The sequence below is a fragment of the Aulonocara sp. 'chitande type north' Nkhata Bay genome, linkage group LG5 (genome assembly GCF_057382095.1).
Source record: "Aulonocara sp. 'chitande type north' Nkhata Bay isolate Kocher_YH1m ecotype deep benthic linkage group LG5, A_spYH_male_GT1.1, whole genome shotgun sequence".
Classification (NCBI taxonomy): domain Eukaryota; kingdom Metazoa; phylum Chordata; class Actinopteri; order Cichliformes; family Cichlidae; genus Aulonocara; species Aulonocara sp. 'chitande type north' Nkhata Bay.
The window spans coordinates 11,295,610-11,314,095 of record NC_141348.1 but is presented as its reverse complement, the minus strand read 5'-3'; the positions used below and the strand labels follow the sequence as shown (position 1 = coordinate 11,314,095).

General features: G+C 40.6%; 1 protein-coding gene across 1 annotated transcript in view; it reads left to right on the top strand.

The window, feature by feature from the left end:
* Window positions 1-6,642: 6,642 nt before the first annotated feature.
* The window catches only part of LOC147329889 (integrin alpha-5-like), a 52,204-nt gene continuing 40,360 nt past the window's right edge, over window positions 6,643-18,486 (top strand). The window contains exons 1-7 of the mRNA XM_086291290.1: window positions 6,643-6,997; window positions 14,531-14,655; window positions 16,507-16,607; window positions 17,094-17,217; window positions 17,703-17,764; window positions 17,931-17,976; window positions 18,134-18,259. Of these exons, the coding sequence (XP_086147416.1) occupies window positions 6,798-6,997; window positions 14,531-14,655; window positions 16,507-16,607; window positions 17,094-17,217; window positions 17,703-17,764; window positions 17,931-17,976; window positions 18,134-18,259 (784 nt within the window). The 5' untranslated portion in view covers window positions 6,643-6,797. The remainder of the gene's footprint in view (window positions 6,998-14,530; window positions 14,656-16,506; window positions 16,608-17,093; window positions 17,218-17,702; window positions 17,765-17,930; window positions 17,977-18,133; window positions 18,260-18,486) is intronic.

Here is an 18,486-nt window from a genome sequence, read left to right as displayed (position 1 = left end):
TTGCAGTGAAATGTTTCCACTGATTTAAGGACTGACAGAGAAACCTGGCTGCCTCAGTTCAGAATATTTTTCAAGCTACCTGTGGGAATACACGCTAACAGTTTAGGCCGCAGGCAACCATGCTCCCAAGTGTCCCTCATAGATTGAATCTTGGTCACTGATGGATTTCTGTTATTAATAGAGCTGCTTCGTCACCAAGAGGTTAATATTGAAAGGTGATATTCACAGCGGAAGACTCTGGGATTTGCTCCAGTATGAATATAATTTATTGTTACTTGTCTTTTTCTCAATGAGGGGCCTTCATCCGGGTAAGACAGTATCAGAGGCCTGTTTCTTCTCCGCTGGCCTCGTGCTGATCTGCTTGTTTGCAGTGTGAGTTTTCCTTGCTGCTCCCCTTGAGCAGTTGGCAAGTAGGTTCAACTTGGGTAAGAGCTGCATTAGCTCAGGTTCATTAAGAAGCAGTTTTGTGTTGACAAGGCAGATGATAGATTCGCTTGGATTGAGTTCTCTGGAAGGCTGTGGAGTGCCGTGCACGGCTTCATCAGTTCATTGTGGATGAAAGTGATGGAAATGAGATGTGGGAAAACTAGCTCACACACCTCTGGATCTCATTCATAAATATGTTTCCCTCCTGCCCCCACATACACGTACCTCATTCATTACTGTATAAATGGAGAACTAATGCTAATCAACGCTAATCAAACACTTAAACGGAAGTGGTGGCTTTTCATAGCAGGCCATGACTGAAGAAGTTAGTCTCTGTGGAAACGAATGGGAAATCTCTAATCTCTATTTCTTCCTGTAAGACTATTCTTTTTCCTCTACTGCTTAGTCAGCAAGCAGAGAAAGGTCAAAGGTCAGGCTCAACCATTCAAGGAATCGGTGAGATTGCTGCTCTGTGATACAGCAGAGTAGAAAAAACATTAGAACACCACTGTTCATACTGTATATTCTTTATAAAGAAGTATTTTATAATAAAAATGCATCAAACAGACACGTGACAGCAGGGAATTTTAGCTTTTATTGGAACAGGAAGCTGTGAAAAAAAGTATACCCTTACTGCTTCCACAGGACATAAGAGGATAAGTAATCAAATGCACCTGATTAATACCCCACTGTGAGCACCTCTATAAAAGCAAATGTTTTGCTGTTATAGACACAATGTAGACACTTTATTAATGAACAAGCACCAAAGGGTTAAAGAACTCCCATTTAACAGGATGAGACCTTCTGCAGAACTAAGCTCAGGAAGGGTCATCCACCTGATGTAATGAGGGGAGAGGAAAGTGACAAGCACGGAGATACAACAATATTGATGGTTGCAGCTTTTACTGATCCACCTAGCTACAAGTGCTCGTGCTAAACATACAACGTCCAACAAACTGGGAAACAGAAAAGAACCACTTGCAAAAAGAGACCTATGAACAGTAGTAAGACCTCAAATAGAGAGATTTAATTACAAAATAAGTTGAAACTCTTTTCAGTTCATCATCTTTTTAAAGTAGTGTGCAGAATTAGGATAAGCACACATCGATTGGCACCTAATGACAGTTGCAAAAAGTCTGATTGTCCTGAGGCAGCTTATTTCAGGCTTGGCAAATACCTAACTAATAACCTTAGAAAAACATTTCCAAACTCCTACATTAGCAGACATGTTGTTGTTTTAATTGCAGTAATTCTGTTGCTCTGTGTGTAAAGGTAAGAGTGCCCTTACCTTCATTGTTCAGTGCTCAAGACAACATGCAGACACTCCTAGCAGGTGTGTGTGTTATGTCTCTTATCACCTTCGCCCTGACATGATGCAGACAGTCCTGTGTGGGGGTGAAGCTGAAGGTAATTTTGGCTGTAAAAATGCATAAATAATGTCCCCACACATGGCTGGTGAGTGGACCAGTGGAAAATGAGACCCTTTAAACTCTGCAAGCACATACGATTGCAAACGATTGCAGAAATGCTGAAAAGGTTGTTTCAGTGTGTGCTTCTGTTCTCAGGCCTTTCCAATTAGCGACTGCAGATAGAGCCGGCACAGCAGGCATTTGAGCTTTTGCAGTTTCAGCATGCTCCTTGTAGCTCAGAGCGTCGTCTTTTTTTTCCACAGCAACGAGCCAAATCAGTAAAGGTCACCTCTGTGCACTTCCCTCTGCTTATTTCTGCTTTGAAACTAAGGTTAGAAACACATAGTAAGCACAGATGCAGAGAGTGTGATTGATGTGATGATTGCTTTGTTTAATAAGCCAATTTTCAGTAAAGTAATGGTGTATCTAAAAAGATATTATTCTGTCCATCCCTCCATTTTCTTCACCTTATCAAATTGAGGATCGCGAGGGTGCTGGAGCCTATCCCAGCTGCCATAGGGTGAGAGGTGGAGTAGGCCCTGGACAGGTCACCAGTCACCAGCAGGAATAACTTTATGAATGCATCTGTGTATGTATGCATTTATTTAATTTTGTAATTGAACTAAAAAAGGAAAACTCTCATATATTCTACATTCGTTATCTGTAAAATGTTACTTTATTTTCGATGTTTGTGGTGACCAGCTCGTGAAAATCAGAAATTCTGTCAATCCTCTCAAATTATTAGAATTATTTTGAGTCCCTTTTAGTAGGAAAAGTGCAACGGGGATGAACCCCGACTTGGGAGGATTGTCAATAAATGTTGCTTCAAGAACTTTAGCGAGTTTCATAAGGAGTTGACTGAGGCTTCAGATCCATCCCACACAGACATGTTTAGCAAAGGGGTCACAACTGTTAGGTTCCTCATATCGAACCACTTCAGAACCAGAGGCAACATCACAAGACCTTACCGGGGCTGAGGAGACAAAGAACTGCACTGTTGCTCGGTGGCCTTGTTTTCACATGAAAGTAAATGTTGTATTTTATTTTGAAATCAAGGCCCTAGAGTCAGTTTGATGCACAGAATCCAAGGTGTTTGTAGTCCAGTGTGAAGTGCAATCTGATGATTGTGGTATTATGTCCTCTGCTGGTGTTGGTGGTGGTCGGCCCACAGTGTCAAAATGGGTTTAATGTATTTGATTGGCCAGCAAACTCGCCTAGCATGACCCCATAGAGTCACAGATAAGCTTGAGGCTTCTATCAAAACAACCTGGCCGGTGTCCTGCAGGTTTTAGGTCTCACCCTGGGTCAACACACCTGAATCACATGATTAGTTTATTACCAGGCCTCTGGAGAACTTCAAGACATGTTGAGGAGGTCAGTTAACCTTTAAATCAGCTGTGTTGGATCAAGGGCACATCTAAACCCTGCAGGACACCAGCACTTGAGGCCTGGAGTCCCCCCACCTCTGCTATAGGGGGTCTCCACTTCTGATCTCAAGCACTGGGTACTGCTAATATAAACTAAACGCACAGCTGTCGTTTTGAAGCACTTGCTTGGTATTCAGCTTCTGTAATTAACTTACCACAGTGAACAGAGAAATCCTTTAGAATAACTGTTTTCCAGAAGCAGAGTTACAGCTATGCTGCAGTCTTAAAAATGTTACAACCAAATTTAACATTTTAATTAATGAAATAAAATCGGGCCTCCCTGAGCCTGGTTCTGTCAGATTTTCTTCCTGTTGAAAGGGAGTTTTTCCTCCCTGTTGTTCCCAGTGCCTGTTCATAGGGGGTCATCTGCTTGTTGGGGTTTTCTCTGTATTATTACTGTTGTAGGGTCTTTACCTTACAAAGGCAACTGTTGTTATAATTAGGTGCTCTATAAATAAAACTGAATCAAATTCAATTGAAATGAATTGAACTGAATATAAATATGAGTACCATGTTACAGATATCCAGAGTGTCAGTGGGCACTTGAATGCACCAACAGAAAATGTTGCTTGTGGTCTTCACATTTGTCCCCTGCATCAAATTGTACAACTGCTACAAAACAAGTTGAATAATTTATTTATATATCTACAAAAATATATGTCTAAATGAACAAAATGAAATAAAATAAAGAGTCAGCCAAAAAGACAAATACCTTCATGGGTCAGTGGAACTGTTTGCAACAACACTAAGTGCGTGTGATTTGTCGTCAGTAGAGAGAAACTTAGGGAGGTGCTGCAATAATTTATTGCCTCATTGCATATTACATTGTAGTTTCAGCACCAGATGGCTCTCAAGCCAAATACATAGCACTGTGTGTTTAGCAGTGCCACTAAACCCTTATCATTGTATTTGGTGCTAGTTTGCAGTTCATACCTCAGGCCAACAGAGGTCAACAAAGGTCACAGGTTGCTTGAGTTATCCAGGCAGTTTGTACAACACATGGTAATGTATATACTCGATTTAAGCCAGGTCTTCACCTCACAGCCGCAACTCCTTTTGAATTTTAACCATCTCCACTTATAGTATATTGCTAAATAATAGGTTTTGAGTGGTGGAGACAGGCACTTGTGAGGAAACACAAAGTTTCATTAAAGTTAATGAATAGACCTTCAGTCTCATGGATGTGCTATTTAAATCTGTTACTGAAATACATTCTTGGACAAGGAAATACGTAAAACCCAGCACATTACCACATCAGCTGGCATTTGTGACTTTATAAGGGGAACTAAGCGTTGTATTATGAGTTGCTACGAGGACCACTGTGCCATGTGAAAATGTGTTTTTACCGAGTGAAAACAGTCTTTGTCCAAGTGCTGTTGCCTTTGGCAGGTAATGCATTTTGACTCACTGTTTTTCAAATCTGGGGCCCTCTATTACTATAGGCTGCACATTTACATACACATAACCATGACCAAAGGAGACTAATAATCACACAGTGTATACTCGCCTGCACGTCTGCAATGATAGCAGAAAGTTTATTCCCAGCAGAGTGACGAGAGACTGAGCTGAAGGTGGAACTCTGTGGGCTTTCCCAGTTTAGTCATGCCGAATTGCCTTGACATGTCTGCATGGTAGAGGAAAAGCACAACTCTGACAGTAAGTCTGACTTTGAAAACATACAGCCTCTTTTCTACACACGGATGAGTGAAACTCCAAAACAGCAAGAACAAAGATAAAAGAGTTCATTTCTTCTTTGTATGTTTTCCAGGAAGATCTTTGTAAATGCTAAGAGCAGCTATAATCAGTGTTGGTACAATGATGACAATATGAAAACAAAGTAACAATGTTCCAGTGAACTGTCACGTCAATCTGCAGCTCCTTTCAGCAATACAGAGCTTTATACCGACGTTCGGTTCTTTTATTTATTAGTGTAGCAGCGTTGGGAATGTATTTCTGCTGAAACCTAATGTAAAATTTGGAAGTGCATCAGCTGTGATTTGGTAGCACTGCATAAAGGAGTCGACTCTTGCAAAAACATGAAGGTAAATCTGGAACCTTCATAAGAACTTTAGATGTCTGACAAGTAAATGTCAGTTGTTGGCTTACTCTTAGATGTCACATAGTCTTATTTTCCACTGCAGCAGCAATAAAAAAAGAAGAAGCTTAAAACCCCGCTCTTCACTACCTGATGTCTATGTTTCCATTTTAAATTTCCTCCTTTCTGTTAAGTAATGGGATTCACTTTTCCCTAATCGTTCAATCATGAACTCTTCGCAAAAGCTAGACTTCCAAACTTGTTGCCAAGTCACAAATCCTGTTACATGATTGGAATGACATTTAGAGAATAGTCTTATTATGCTAAATGTAAAATATTTAACAGTTGGGGAGCCGTAAAAGTTACAGCAAGTGGTTGCCAACTGTCCTGTGTTAGCCTGGTGACCTGCCCAGGTTGTACCCTGCTTCTCCTGCTATGACAGCTGGGATAGGCTCCAGCCTCCTGTAATGCTGAATGGATAAGCAGAAGTGAATGGATGAATGGGATACACTGAATGCTGAAACCTTACATTTATGTATACATTACAGATATTAACTGTACTTTGTACTGTACACATTTCTTCTAGTAAGTCACACTCTAAATACAGCACTTTACTGTCATTTTGAATGAGCATCTTTCTGCATCTAACTACGAGGTCTAAACCATCTTTGGTAAGAGCCATAGTCCTAATTCTAACCCTGTGCAATCCTCTGGTTTAAGATAAGCATTGACATGTAAATCGAAATGAGGCAACAAGAGAGTTTAATTGATTTAACAGGGCTACATTTGAATAAATAAAAAGTTCAGCTAACATTAATCCAAACGTTAATAAAATGACTGCATTTAGCATTTATATGCATTTAGCTAAAATGTGTTGCAGTTTTGTTTGTCTATATAATAATATAGTGGAAATGTTAATATATATTTATGTGCATCAAATTAAAAAACAAATTTACTGAATTACAGTATTGTAAAATGCAAAGTTTTTATAGTATGATTATTGTACTGCAAAAATACATCTTCTCTTGCTGTAGAAGTGAAATACAGTTTTGATACTGCAGCTTGGAGTCACTGTAACTTACAGTAGTGGCCTGTTTATTTACAATGTGCAATGCTGAAATAACCACTTCTCTCTTCGGTGCCTTGAGGTAAAGAGCTTTAGCCCACACTTGAGGTTCTGCTGTGATATTTCAGATTTCGTGCCTTTTAGCTTTTTACAGCATTTTTTTCTTTGGGAACCAGACTGTCTGGTAATATTTAAAAACTCCACCCCCATATCTGGCCGCACTCTTCCCCTCCCTCTCACTCTGACCCTCTTCCTTTACAGTTCATCGTTCACTGTGGGACTCTACACCGGACCTGTTGCATCTGAAGGAGAGGATATTCAGGACACCAGTTTATGATTACGACTCCAAAGGCGTCCCGCGGAAGGAACAGCACGCATGATGCGTTTGCGGCGCTGCGGCTGTTCAATGAAAGAAGAGACGCGCAGCACAAGAGATGGGTACCGTTCCTGGACTTTCACCTACCCGGTCTTGGGGAAAATGTTGTGAGTGCGCCGTGCTGGCTCTACCTGTAGTGGTGCTTTGGTTTCAGCTTGGCGCCGCTTTTAACTTGGACACGGAGAACCGCGTCGTCTTCACTGGACCCCCGGGGAGTTACTTCGGCTATTCTGTGGAATTTTTCAAGAACTCATCCAGGTAAAGTGCCAGGAACGGCCACAGAGCTGGATTCTTTCTCCAGGTCAGCGAGGGGAAGTTTTCCGGCTCTCCTTACAGTTTGTAAAGTTTCTTTTTATTTCTAGTGTAAGATTAAAATCTTGTCCTTGTGGTTACTTTACGCAGTAACCCACTTCTCTTTTGGCGCCCCTATAACATCACCCTGAGACACAGAGCAGTATTTTCTGGTAGAGCCACCAATCCTGACATGAGAAACAGATTTTAGATTTTAAAAACGCATCTCTGTGTTTGGATCACAGCCTAAATGTGTGTTTACTTGTGTTATTGGCCATTGTCCCAGCTCTTTAAAGGTTTAAACAGCATGGGCTGGGGGGAAATGTATGAAATGAAGCTCACATGCATATACACATACATCTCTCTCCCCCTCCACCACACACACACACACACACACACACTGGATATAGGCCCAACTCTGATTGGAAACAGACACACAAGTGTGTGTCTGTGTGTGATTGAGGGAGCAGGGGGTTAACCTACAGCAAAGTAAGAAAAATGCAAGTCTTATTCTGAATGAAGACTGAAGGGGCATTAAGGGTTTCCCGATGTTCTTTACTGACAGATGAGGAACTGCCAGGTGAGATGAAGTTAAAGATCAAACCTTCCCCTACAGACAGCCTTTAGCATCACCTATATCTCCTCTCTTCTGGGCACTAGTGGAAAAAGCACACACAGTGATTTTGAAGAATGTGTGAAGTTTATCAAGCAAAACCAGCCTTAGTTACAGTTCTGCATCAGATTTGTTTGAGAGGCCAGTGCCATGAAAAACTAAAACGTTTATAGTAGACTGCAATACTTCAGGGACTCAGTCAGTGAAAACATATTCAGTGTAGTGCTAGAAAAGAAAAACCTGGTTTTCCCAGTTTGAATCCACAGTAGCTGTAAATAGAAAAGAAAAAAATACTTTCTTTAAACAACATAAGCCAAATAGAAAATGTTACAATCTGCTGTTATAGCGATGTCGTGTACACGTGTGTTTTAAATTGTCACACAACAAACTGTGATCAGGTTTGGCTAAACTGCTATGTTTTATAGCTGATATGGAAATATCACATAAAAAAGCCTTGTTCTTTTTTTTGTATACTTTATTAATCCCCTGTAGGGAAATTACTCTCTGGCAGTGGGCAGCCACCAATCCAGCGCCTGGGGAGCAGTGTGTAGGGATGGTGCCTTGCTCAGGGCTACCTCAGGGTAGCTCTTTGGTGGATTTGAGCCCCTGACCTTCCAATCATGGGGCGAATGCTCTACCTATTGAGCTACGTCCTCCCCTCCTCCTTCATATATATTTTTAAGTGAGCAGCAGTAATTTATGGATTTGTTTAAAGTTTTTTTCTTTCAGAAAAGTATTTATTTTACATTAATGTACTACTGAGTCATGAACTGTACTGTTTGTGGAGGTCAGTGTAGCCAGATGTATAAATCACCAATATTTAGTCTTTTGTACAATGTTCTGTCAATGGCTCTAAACAAAACCGTGTCACAGTACAAACAGTACAAACAAACAAACAAACTTGGTCCTCTGTATAACACTTCCCTGCTCAGTTTATGGTCTCAGCCAATCATTTTGAAAATTTTGGTTATTCCAAATTTTAGAAAGGAAAATATTTCAGCAGATGCTCATTTGCTGACATATTGTGATTGACAAGCGAATGAACATGTGGTTTCCAAGCCAGGCCCGCCCCTTATGTGTCACATCTGATTTCTAAACAACAAAAATGATAAAACAAACAAACCGACTCATATCCAGCCTTCAAAATGGAACATCACAAACTGTGGGTGACGTCATAGTGATTATATCCATCTTTTATATTGTGCTGTCTCTGGTCAGTACATCAGATGAATGCTAGAGTCACACTAGAGAAAGAGACAGGGCAGGACCAAAATGAATGCAACTTTGTTCAATGAACCTGCGATCTTGTTGCCCTTGTGACCGTTCACAATCAGTTCTCAGATTGACTAGGGTGCATCAAGACAGCGATAAAGCTGTTCAGTCAGTGCTGCAACAGAGTCAGCAGTTAGTGTTATAGAGGGCGGATGGAGCGACCTTGATTATCTACAACTAACAGTAAATTGTACTGCATTACCCCCCTACACAGTCTTCTAGTGCTGGTAGTTTACCAGTTACAACTGAACTGCTAACAAGCTGACAGAAACAAATACCCTCAAAGTTCTCAACCACATTTTTCTATTTTTCCCTGGAGACAAACAAATCCATGTTGGTTTGTCCAGTCAAAACGCCCTGTTTTAGCCAGCTGTTCACAGCTGCTGACAGCCTCTGGAAGATATGTTACATCACCTAAAAGCACTTTATGTTTGCAAGCCTCGATGATGACAGGGTTGTAGTTCAGTTTTGCTGCAGGTTTAATCTGCTTTATGTTACCACACCGGAGAGCAGCTGGTAGCTGGCAGCCATTGGAAGTCAAATGTAAAGCTACTTTTGCTGGAGTTCACTTACACCATTGTCATCCCTGGGGGCTCACAGACTAAAGTCAATGTTGGTTTAATGAATGTAGATATTTTCATTTAAGGAGGTCGGTTAAGATTACGTGAGTTTGCTCAACTAAGCTTGTGGCAGTCAGAGGGAATATTGTGGAGTGGTTCCTGAGATGTTGGTTTACACACATCTTTTTTTTCTGCCTATGCTGAACAATACCACATTTTGTCTTCCACCGAATTCAAGCGTACTGACAGCAGAGAAATGCAGCTGAATGTCTTCCTGTGAATCTAGTGCTTGTTGCGATGAGTAAACAACACAGGAAAGGGATGCAACTGCTGAATTTTCATTCTGCTGATGGGATAGTTTCTGCAGGCTGTCATGCATTCTGGCAGTTGCTTCGCTGTCTGTCTGTTGGGAGCCTTGGGAAGCTTTCTCTAGCTCATATCAGGTGCTGTGGTGAATAATTATACGTTAGGTTTTCTGTTAGGACAGTGCATGTATTCACTTAGTAATGAGAAGCATTTTGGGATGACAGTCTTGTGGCTTTTTGAGGAAATCAAAACTATGCAAAAATTAGAGAGGTTTGGAGCATTTCTTAATTAGGCTAGGAATATGCAGACGAGTGACTTGGTTTGGAGAACAAAGTCATCTAATGTTTACTACAGCTTTCGGAGCTGTAGACAAACAGTTAAATCCTTCTCATGTGCTGAAAGAATTCTGTCCTATCTGGAATGTGACAGAAGTACAAAACATGGCATATCACATATCAGGTCATTATTTATTTAACAGGAATTATGCAGCAGAAGGTTTGGCAGTTTGCTGTGCCGGAGCATTCAGGTGTTAACATGTTGCTAAGGAAAAAAGACATCAGCACTAGAGATAAATGGGAAGGGTTATAAGGTATTTTCCAAACCATTTGTAGTTCGTTATTCTACAGTGCGGAAGATTATTCACAAAGTTGAGCTCACTCACTACAGGCATCAGTTAGCATGTTAAATGTCAAAGTTAATGACAGTAACATTAGAAAAAGAATGAACAAGTATGGGTTGTTGGGCAGGGTTGCCAGGAGAAAGCCCCCTTTCCCCCAAAAAGAACATGGCAACCACAAGGCTTCTTTAACAGTGTTCTTCTAACATTCTCTATATAAAGCGCCTTGAGGCGACCTTTGTTGTGATTTGGCGCTATATAAATAAAATTGAATTGAGTGGAGTGTATATTTGGAGAAAACCAAACACAGCATATCAGCACAAACATGCACACCATGCCAACTACAAGCACGGTGGTGGAGGCGTGATGATCTTGGCTTGTTTTGCAGCTACAGCAGCTGGACTCAACCATGAACCGCTCAGTATACCAAAGCATTCACGAGTGAAATATGAGGCCGTCGGTCTAACAGCTAAAGCTTGACCCAATTTTGATCGTGCAATGTAACAATGCTCCTAAACAAAGCAGCAAGTGTTTAACTTAATGGTTGAAAAAGCAAATCAGTATTTTTTGCAGTGACCCTGAAATGGTGTGATGCAAACTTCAGTGAACTGAAACTGTGTTGTAAAGAAGAGCAGGTCCACAATATGAGACCAATGAAATCATACAGCAAACAATTATTTATTACTTCAAGTTATTGCTGCCAAAAGTGGGTCTCCAAGCTACTGAAACATGGGGTGTCCTTAGTTTTTTACATACAGCTATTTTGCAAATACTGACACAGTGTAATATGGCATGTGTCAGGTAATATTTGCCTAATGTTATGACACTGATCATTTCTGATTATGTCTTGATATATAAAATCTTAGAACAGACACAGCATGTACTTTCTTTTTGCCATGACTGTAAGGTTTTCGACACCAGGAGGATCTAGAGAACAATAAAGCTGCCTAACACCTAAGATGCTTTATGTGCGATTGCCTTTAAGGTGTCACTGACTATATGGCTATTCATGGACTGAAGGATGTATAAAAAATTATATATTACATACTAATTATATGTGTTCATCTTAGTGAGATACTGTAGTGGACTGTTTTGCTTTTGTCTTGCTTGTTAAAACACACAACTAAACGTTATTATAAAGCCGGTTTACAATTTGTTTGGATAGTTTCCCTGTTCATAAATACTGCATAATAAATTGATTCTTTTTCATTTCTAATGGTCCTTCCAGTATTACAGTACGCAGTGCTTCAGAGGTCATGAGGGAATTTCTAACACTGTATTGGTTTGTTACTTAACACTGATTAGCAGATATCTATATCAGCAGCTGAAAACTGGCCCCAGAAAAACGTACGTGTTGGTGAACAAAATGCTGTATTGAGGCTTTTTAAGGAAAACTAATAACCAATGTAATGTGGCTACATCTAGGCTACAGTCTGCAGTGTTGAAATGAAATTTCTTACAGACGTTTAGAATACCAAGATTTATAACTTCCTGTAGTCTATTACCGCCACCAAAATATTCTTTTTTTCCACTACTTTGGTGCAGTTTTGGAGATTCGGTTATTACACTTGCCTTTTGCTCTGATTACTCATAGAGGTTCAGTAATGATCTCATGGTCACAAGTGTAAAGACACTAAGGGAGCAGTATTTCAGGGAATTCTGGGCCACACGCAGACGTGTGAGTTCAGTGAGTATATTTACATGTTAACCAAATACAGCAGATTTTTGGTATGGGGGTCCAGTTCATGTAAACACCATATCCTGTTTATTATAAGAACCCTGATAAAATCTTAAAAAATCTGAACAGTGACAGCACTGTGATGCACGTCAGCAGTTCCCAACCATGCTAATCAGGTTGTGTCTACAGACAGTACTGATCCCTATCACGGGATCAATAGGCCTGTAGGTCATGAGCAGTTCTACCAGTTCTTTGTTTGGATCATTTTACAGACCTGATGTGGTGAAACTACACAAATAAATATAATTTTGTGTATAAATATGCCACCATTAGGACACAACCTATTTTGGAATAATGTGACTGTGAGTAAATTCAATGGAGGTCATAAATCTTTCACTAAAAATTATACGTTGTACTGCTCCTGAGCTTCTTTCCTGTTCGCAGCTGTTCCTGTTGAACATGAGTTCAAGGAAAGGAATCCTGTAATTTCGGGGCTCAATAGTGTCATTCTACTGATAAACATCCTATTGTTCAGGATTTGTAGCTCTAGTGTTTTTAGTCACCTCAGAGAGTGAATAAAAGTTATATACTGATTTGAAAAAGTGAGCCACTGAAAGCCTGTACTCTGCACTCCTTAGTGGCTGTGGAGTGAATGGTTTATAAGGAAAGCTCATCCAGCCGTGTAAATATTCCTAAGACATTTTGGGGGATGGGGAGAGTACAGAGTCTGTCTGATATCTGCTAATGTCATCAGTCACCACTGTCTTAAGCTGTGCCATTGGCTCTGGGTTGTTTTTTTTTTAGCAAGGCTGCATGAATAACAGGTGTAGGTATATATTTGCATGATATTTATCTATATCCATGCAAGCAAATGTTTAGAACAGCTTTTGATAGGTCACATTAATGTGTGTTATTGCTTTGTTGATTTCCAGAGTATATCATGAAAATATGCACAACCATCTCAGGATACTTCTTGTCTACTCTCCCATTTTTTCCACCAAAGTTTGTTTAATTTTCTAGCTACAAAGCAAAAGTACGTTCAGCACGAAAGTAATAACTGAGAGATAGAAATCTATATCTCTTTAACCTAAAGGAGCTGCCACATGGTTGTGCGCTAAGTGAAAACACTGAGTTACTGTATTTGCATAAATAGCTTCTCGTCATTGTAAGACAAAAAAGCAAATGACCACGTCTTTGTCTTTCTAAACAAATCAAAGGCTAAAACCATACCTAAACAAGGCTTTGAGAAAGATGATTGCCATTCATTAAAGTGAAAAAGAGCTACAATACTCTGGGACCAACGTGTTGTCATCGCAACACTTTGAGTCTATAATTTCCAAACAGGTCACAGTCACCTACGTAGGACAAAATATAAGAACAGAAATTTAACTATAACCAGGATAGGTCCAAGGTCCAATTTATATTTGGAGAAAAAGGCTCTGTTCTGGGATTTTTTTCTACCTTTCATGTGAGAACATGAAGCTGGAGGTGGGCAGAGCAAAACAAGACTGTAGCCCAGAATAGACAAAACTGGACTGGGACTTATGCAGCACTCTGAGCTTTTAGCAGACAACATACATGACATTAAGTCAGACACAGGATGAAAGGAAGAGTTGGGTTAAAGTGGGTTGCAAAGCAGATTGCAGGTGCAGAAAAAACTGCCTTTTAAGTTTGCCAATAGAAACCACAGAGGGGTATAAAGTGAACCTTCAGTGATGGGGACTAATGTGTAGAAGGCGAAACTACTAATTTTGGAGGCAAACTGGACTTATTTGGGAAAAAATTTACATTTTTTTATGTATATCAGTTAATTTCACCCCTGGTTGCAAAGACTTGGGAGAAAAAAATTGCATATCTTTATTTCCTCGGCCTGGAGTTAAAGTTAGGATTCAGATTGGGGTCAGAGCATTAAAATGGAGGGCAGGATAAATGACTATAAGTCTTGGTGTTGTCTGTAGATTTATGTTTAGCAGTGCCAGACAACGTCCTGTAACTGTATCTAACATCTGGTGTAAAAGTAACTGGTAATGGCAGGGATCGGTGGGAATGCTGAGGTAATAGCTACAAATTGCTCTTTAAATGTTCTTAACATACCTCTATGAAACAGTTGTGCTGAACTTTACAAACTTCTATAAACAAAACAATGTGATCTAACTTCTCAAATCTTTATGGCTGTGTTTTCATAGCCGGCAGTACAGACTGTCAGAGTCTGGTTTCCTCTTTGTCATCATTTGAGTTCTGATTAAAGGAATTGTGCAGCATTTGGGGAAATGGACATATTTGATTTCTTGCTCAAGTGAAAGGATAATTTCTGTGTTCATGTCTAGAAGCTACAGCCAGGAAGGGTTCATGACTTTCTTACTGTCTTGAGATCACCAAAAAATGTATGTAGATATAGTTTTGGAATTACGCTTCTGTACAGAAATTGGTCATATTTTCTTTTCTGCTGCTCTAGCATCAACATTTTGATCGGTGCCCCGAAAGCCAACACCAGCCAGCCCAACGTTACTGAAGGAGGAGCTGTGTACATGTGCCCGTGGAGCCAAAATAACTGCACCATTATCAGCTTTGACAAGCAAGGTAGGGTGTCTCGTTAAATCTAAATTAACGGTTGTCTTCTTTGCACCAGCACAGATAAAAATCATGCTCAATATTTAAAATCCAAGGGAGACGATTCTCCCTACATCATAATCACAGCAGTGGCTCGTAGGTCATATTGTTCCACAGTATTAAAATGTCACTTTCCCCAAAGGTACCGTGAAATAGTTGAAACAGAATGTGTAGTAAACGCACAGCTGTCTTTACCTCGCCATTAAAGTGGCTGAGAGAAGCTATGGGTAGCTTCCCCCAGTTAAGCGCCGCTGTGCTTGACCTTGAGGTCAGGAGTGCGGCTCCCTGCCATCTTCCATCGCCCGATCTAGGGGCCATGTGTTTTGATTGAAACTAGCCTTTGATGTCTTTCCTGAGTTTTAATGGTGACTGAGTCTTTCCTCAACCCCACCCCTCTCTAAGGTTTCCATTTTGGGCAATGAGCTGCGTTTGCAGTGTTTTCACAGAGCTTTGATTTTTCTCCTCGACTCGGGGCCCAGTGTTGTGAGTGCTCTTTAATTAGCGCAGAGTCATTACGGGGACAAGGACCCCAGAGGACCCGGCCTTCCCCCGGCCCTGCCAGGAAAACAATCACCTCCATCAGAAATGCAGGAAACGATAAGGACCACCGTTTGAGGATCAGAGGGTGTAACTTATCACGACCGACTGCGTGCTGATATCAAATTGTGGTTTGCACAGACCGAGAAATGTGGCTGTGCAAACTCTGCGCACATAAATATACACTCGCAAGATGTTTACAAACACAAATGGTCTCGGAAACTTGATATAGTGTATTAGAAAACACTTAAAACCACGCTTACAGTCGCACACCACATACATTTACATTCAGTAGTCTCGCTTTTCCCATTTCAGGCCTCAGGATTAATGGTGTGTTGGAGGACGTAGGCCAGACTCCATTAACCAAACAGGCACACTGAACTGCAGCCAGGAGAGTTTAATGTCACCACTCTAGTAGAGACAGCAGGAACATATATCAAGAAAATCACCACGGTTAAGGTTACAGTTAAAGCCACATTATAAGTATAATTTACATTATTTGAGTGCTTAAACAGGGACTGAAGACAAGTGTTCTCATTCAGGCATGCAGAAGGCGTTAGGGTTTGTTAAGCAATCAGGGATCCTGAATGTTCCTTTTTATGCGTGTGAGACAAAAAGCATGCGTGTGCAAGAAATTGTCCGATAGCAAATCTCTACAACTTTTATTTGCCACTTAGTGAAGTGGTTCTTGTTTTAACTGTGCTCCAAAGGACATAAAGGCAACTTGGCTCAGCTGAGTCAAGTTTTGTGGACCAGGAAAAGCAGTTGAACTTGGAAAACTGTCTTAGTTTCCCAAATTAATTATTTTAACAGAATGTCCCTGAAAAAGCAAAAATCTGGAGGTGTAATGTTGCTGAAGTTGCAAGATTAAAACTCTTTGGCACATTCTCCTTACACTCCACCAAACCTTTCCTCATCGGTGCCTTAGTATTGCCAGGGCCTCTTCTTAAAACACATCTTGACAATCAAATACGACCGTTTGGGTTACAGTAACAACAAGGTCCAAGTCCTTTTGAGCTGTTTGATGTCTGCCATAGCATGGAGGATGGATTAAGACTGCAGACCCCGGGAAGAAGGCCATAAAATATCCATGTAAAAAGCCAAGAACATGTGGGGAACTCTCTCAAATGAAGCCCAGACAGCACAAAAGTCAAACACAACACGGTGATCAGAGTTAAAATAGCAACTCCTGACATCACTGAAGTTTCCTTCTAGTCCTGCTTTCTGAGAACCAAACTGTGTGGTGACTATAAATCTTTTGGGTTTTCTTCTGTGTTTTCACAGGTGACCGGTATTTTTATATAAATGACGTGAACACTCAGGTTGAGTTCAAGTCTCATCAGTGGTTCGGAGCTACTGTGCGTGCCCATGGTAGCAGCGTCCTGGTAAGAATAGCTCATTGGCTAGATTGCTGAAGTGACCTGTGGCATATTTGTTTAATTGAAAAGCTGTTAACATATAGTGCAGACTTTGTTGTCAGTAATTCTTTAATATGGGGTTTCGGAAACACATTCTCACACCCAACAGTAAAGCTTGGGCAGCACACTTTATCATTGCATTTTAACACAACAGCTAACTCAATAGCTTAAGAGACCAGGAGCAAAACCTCAGGACAAGCCAAGTGACTCTTTTTTTCTACTTCTTCACAATCGTCTTGGTTTGTTTGGCGATTTGGTTTGGCTAAGTGACTAGTCAGCTTATGCTATACTATGACTTGGCCATTGAAGTTTCTTACTGTAGGCAGCAAGTCCAGAGTCTTAACAGATTTTTGTCTCGTTACACACTCGATGCACTAGTAGCTTAACAACTGTAAGGAAGTTTAAGAGTAAAGTTTACATTTTTTTATTGAGTCTTCTTTCTCTGGTCTCCAGGCTTGTGCTCCCAGATACTACTGGAGGACTGAACACGACATACCCTTCTCCGATGTTACAGGAACCTGCTACCTCGCTGTAGACAACCTCAAAAGATTTGTGGAGTTTGCACCATGCCGAACAGGTAAGCTAGAGCAGCAACAGCTACCTTTCAGGGGATTCCACATCTTAATCCACCAGGTGACCAGCAGCTCACCCACAATTAGGGTTAGCGTTGGATTTGTACTAAAATGTTGGTTAAACCTTTCAAATGAAGTCTTACACACTCACTTTAGCATTGTACCTTATGATATAAGTCATCACAGGTGCTAACCATAACCGTAACCCCACTCCAACTCTATGTTTGTGTTTGATGCATGTCAGAGTGATTATTTCTGAAAAGCTTCAGGATAACAATTTGGTAACAAAGCTATATATTTGGATTACACAGGGTTTGGGTTCTCTTATGACAACTTAAACCTTAGAGAGTTAATCTAATTGACACCCTACCCCTAACTACAGATGTCAAAGGTTGCAACTCCATTATTGGCAGAGATGTTATGAACAACGTGAAGTTGTTGTTCAATAAATGTATTGATATTTAATATGTTTTGTTGCTGCTCACTGCAGAAAGACATGGACCTGCTGGACAGGGCTATTGTCAGGGGGGATTCAGTGCTGACTTCACCAAGGTAAGAGAAATGTTTGCTAGTTTTATGCAGGAACATGGTCAGTGTTTCTCTCTTTTTGCTGATCAAAGCAGTGGCGATTACACTGTGTGCACCAAACATGCACAGTTTATTTGAAACTGGTGACACACAGATTCCTCAGCTCAGTTGTGTGTGTGTTTTTTTTCAGGATGGGAGGGTTGTGCTTGGAGGACCAGGCAGCTTTTACTGGCAAGGTGAGCTGAGAGGAATGTGATGCCGTATGGCTGTTTTAGAACACATCCTCCAGTGTTGTTTTCTTCTTCATGGAGAATGGATAAATAATTGGGAACCAAAGTTCAAGATACACATGCCTCACGAGTCACGACCCTTTGTTACTGGTCTGTTCTGAAGGTCAGCTGATCTCTGCCACTACAGAGGAGATTGTTAAGGCCTACTATCCTGCCTACTTTCTGCTGTCGGTCGCCGGGCAGATTCAAACCCGACAGGTGCAGGGAAGCTATGATGACAGTTACCTGGGTAAGGAAGCACCTTTACCATTCCCAGCATAAACCCGTCCTATGGGCAGCTTTTGTTTTATGTCTGTTTTCTTAAGTCTTTGTTATCTATATATAATTATATCTATTCTTCGAGTAACAGAAGAATGATCAACAATGCCCACAAAACACTGAAAATTTACAATGAAGTTTGACAAAATAAAAAAACATTTTCAGCTTTACTGGAATGAATTGTCGTCAGTTAAGTTG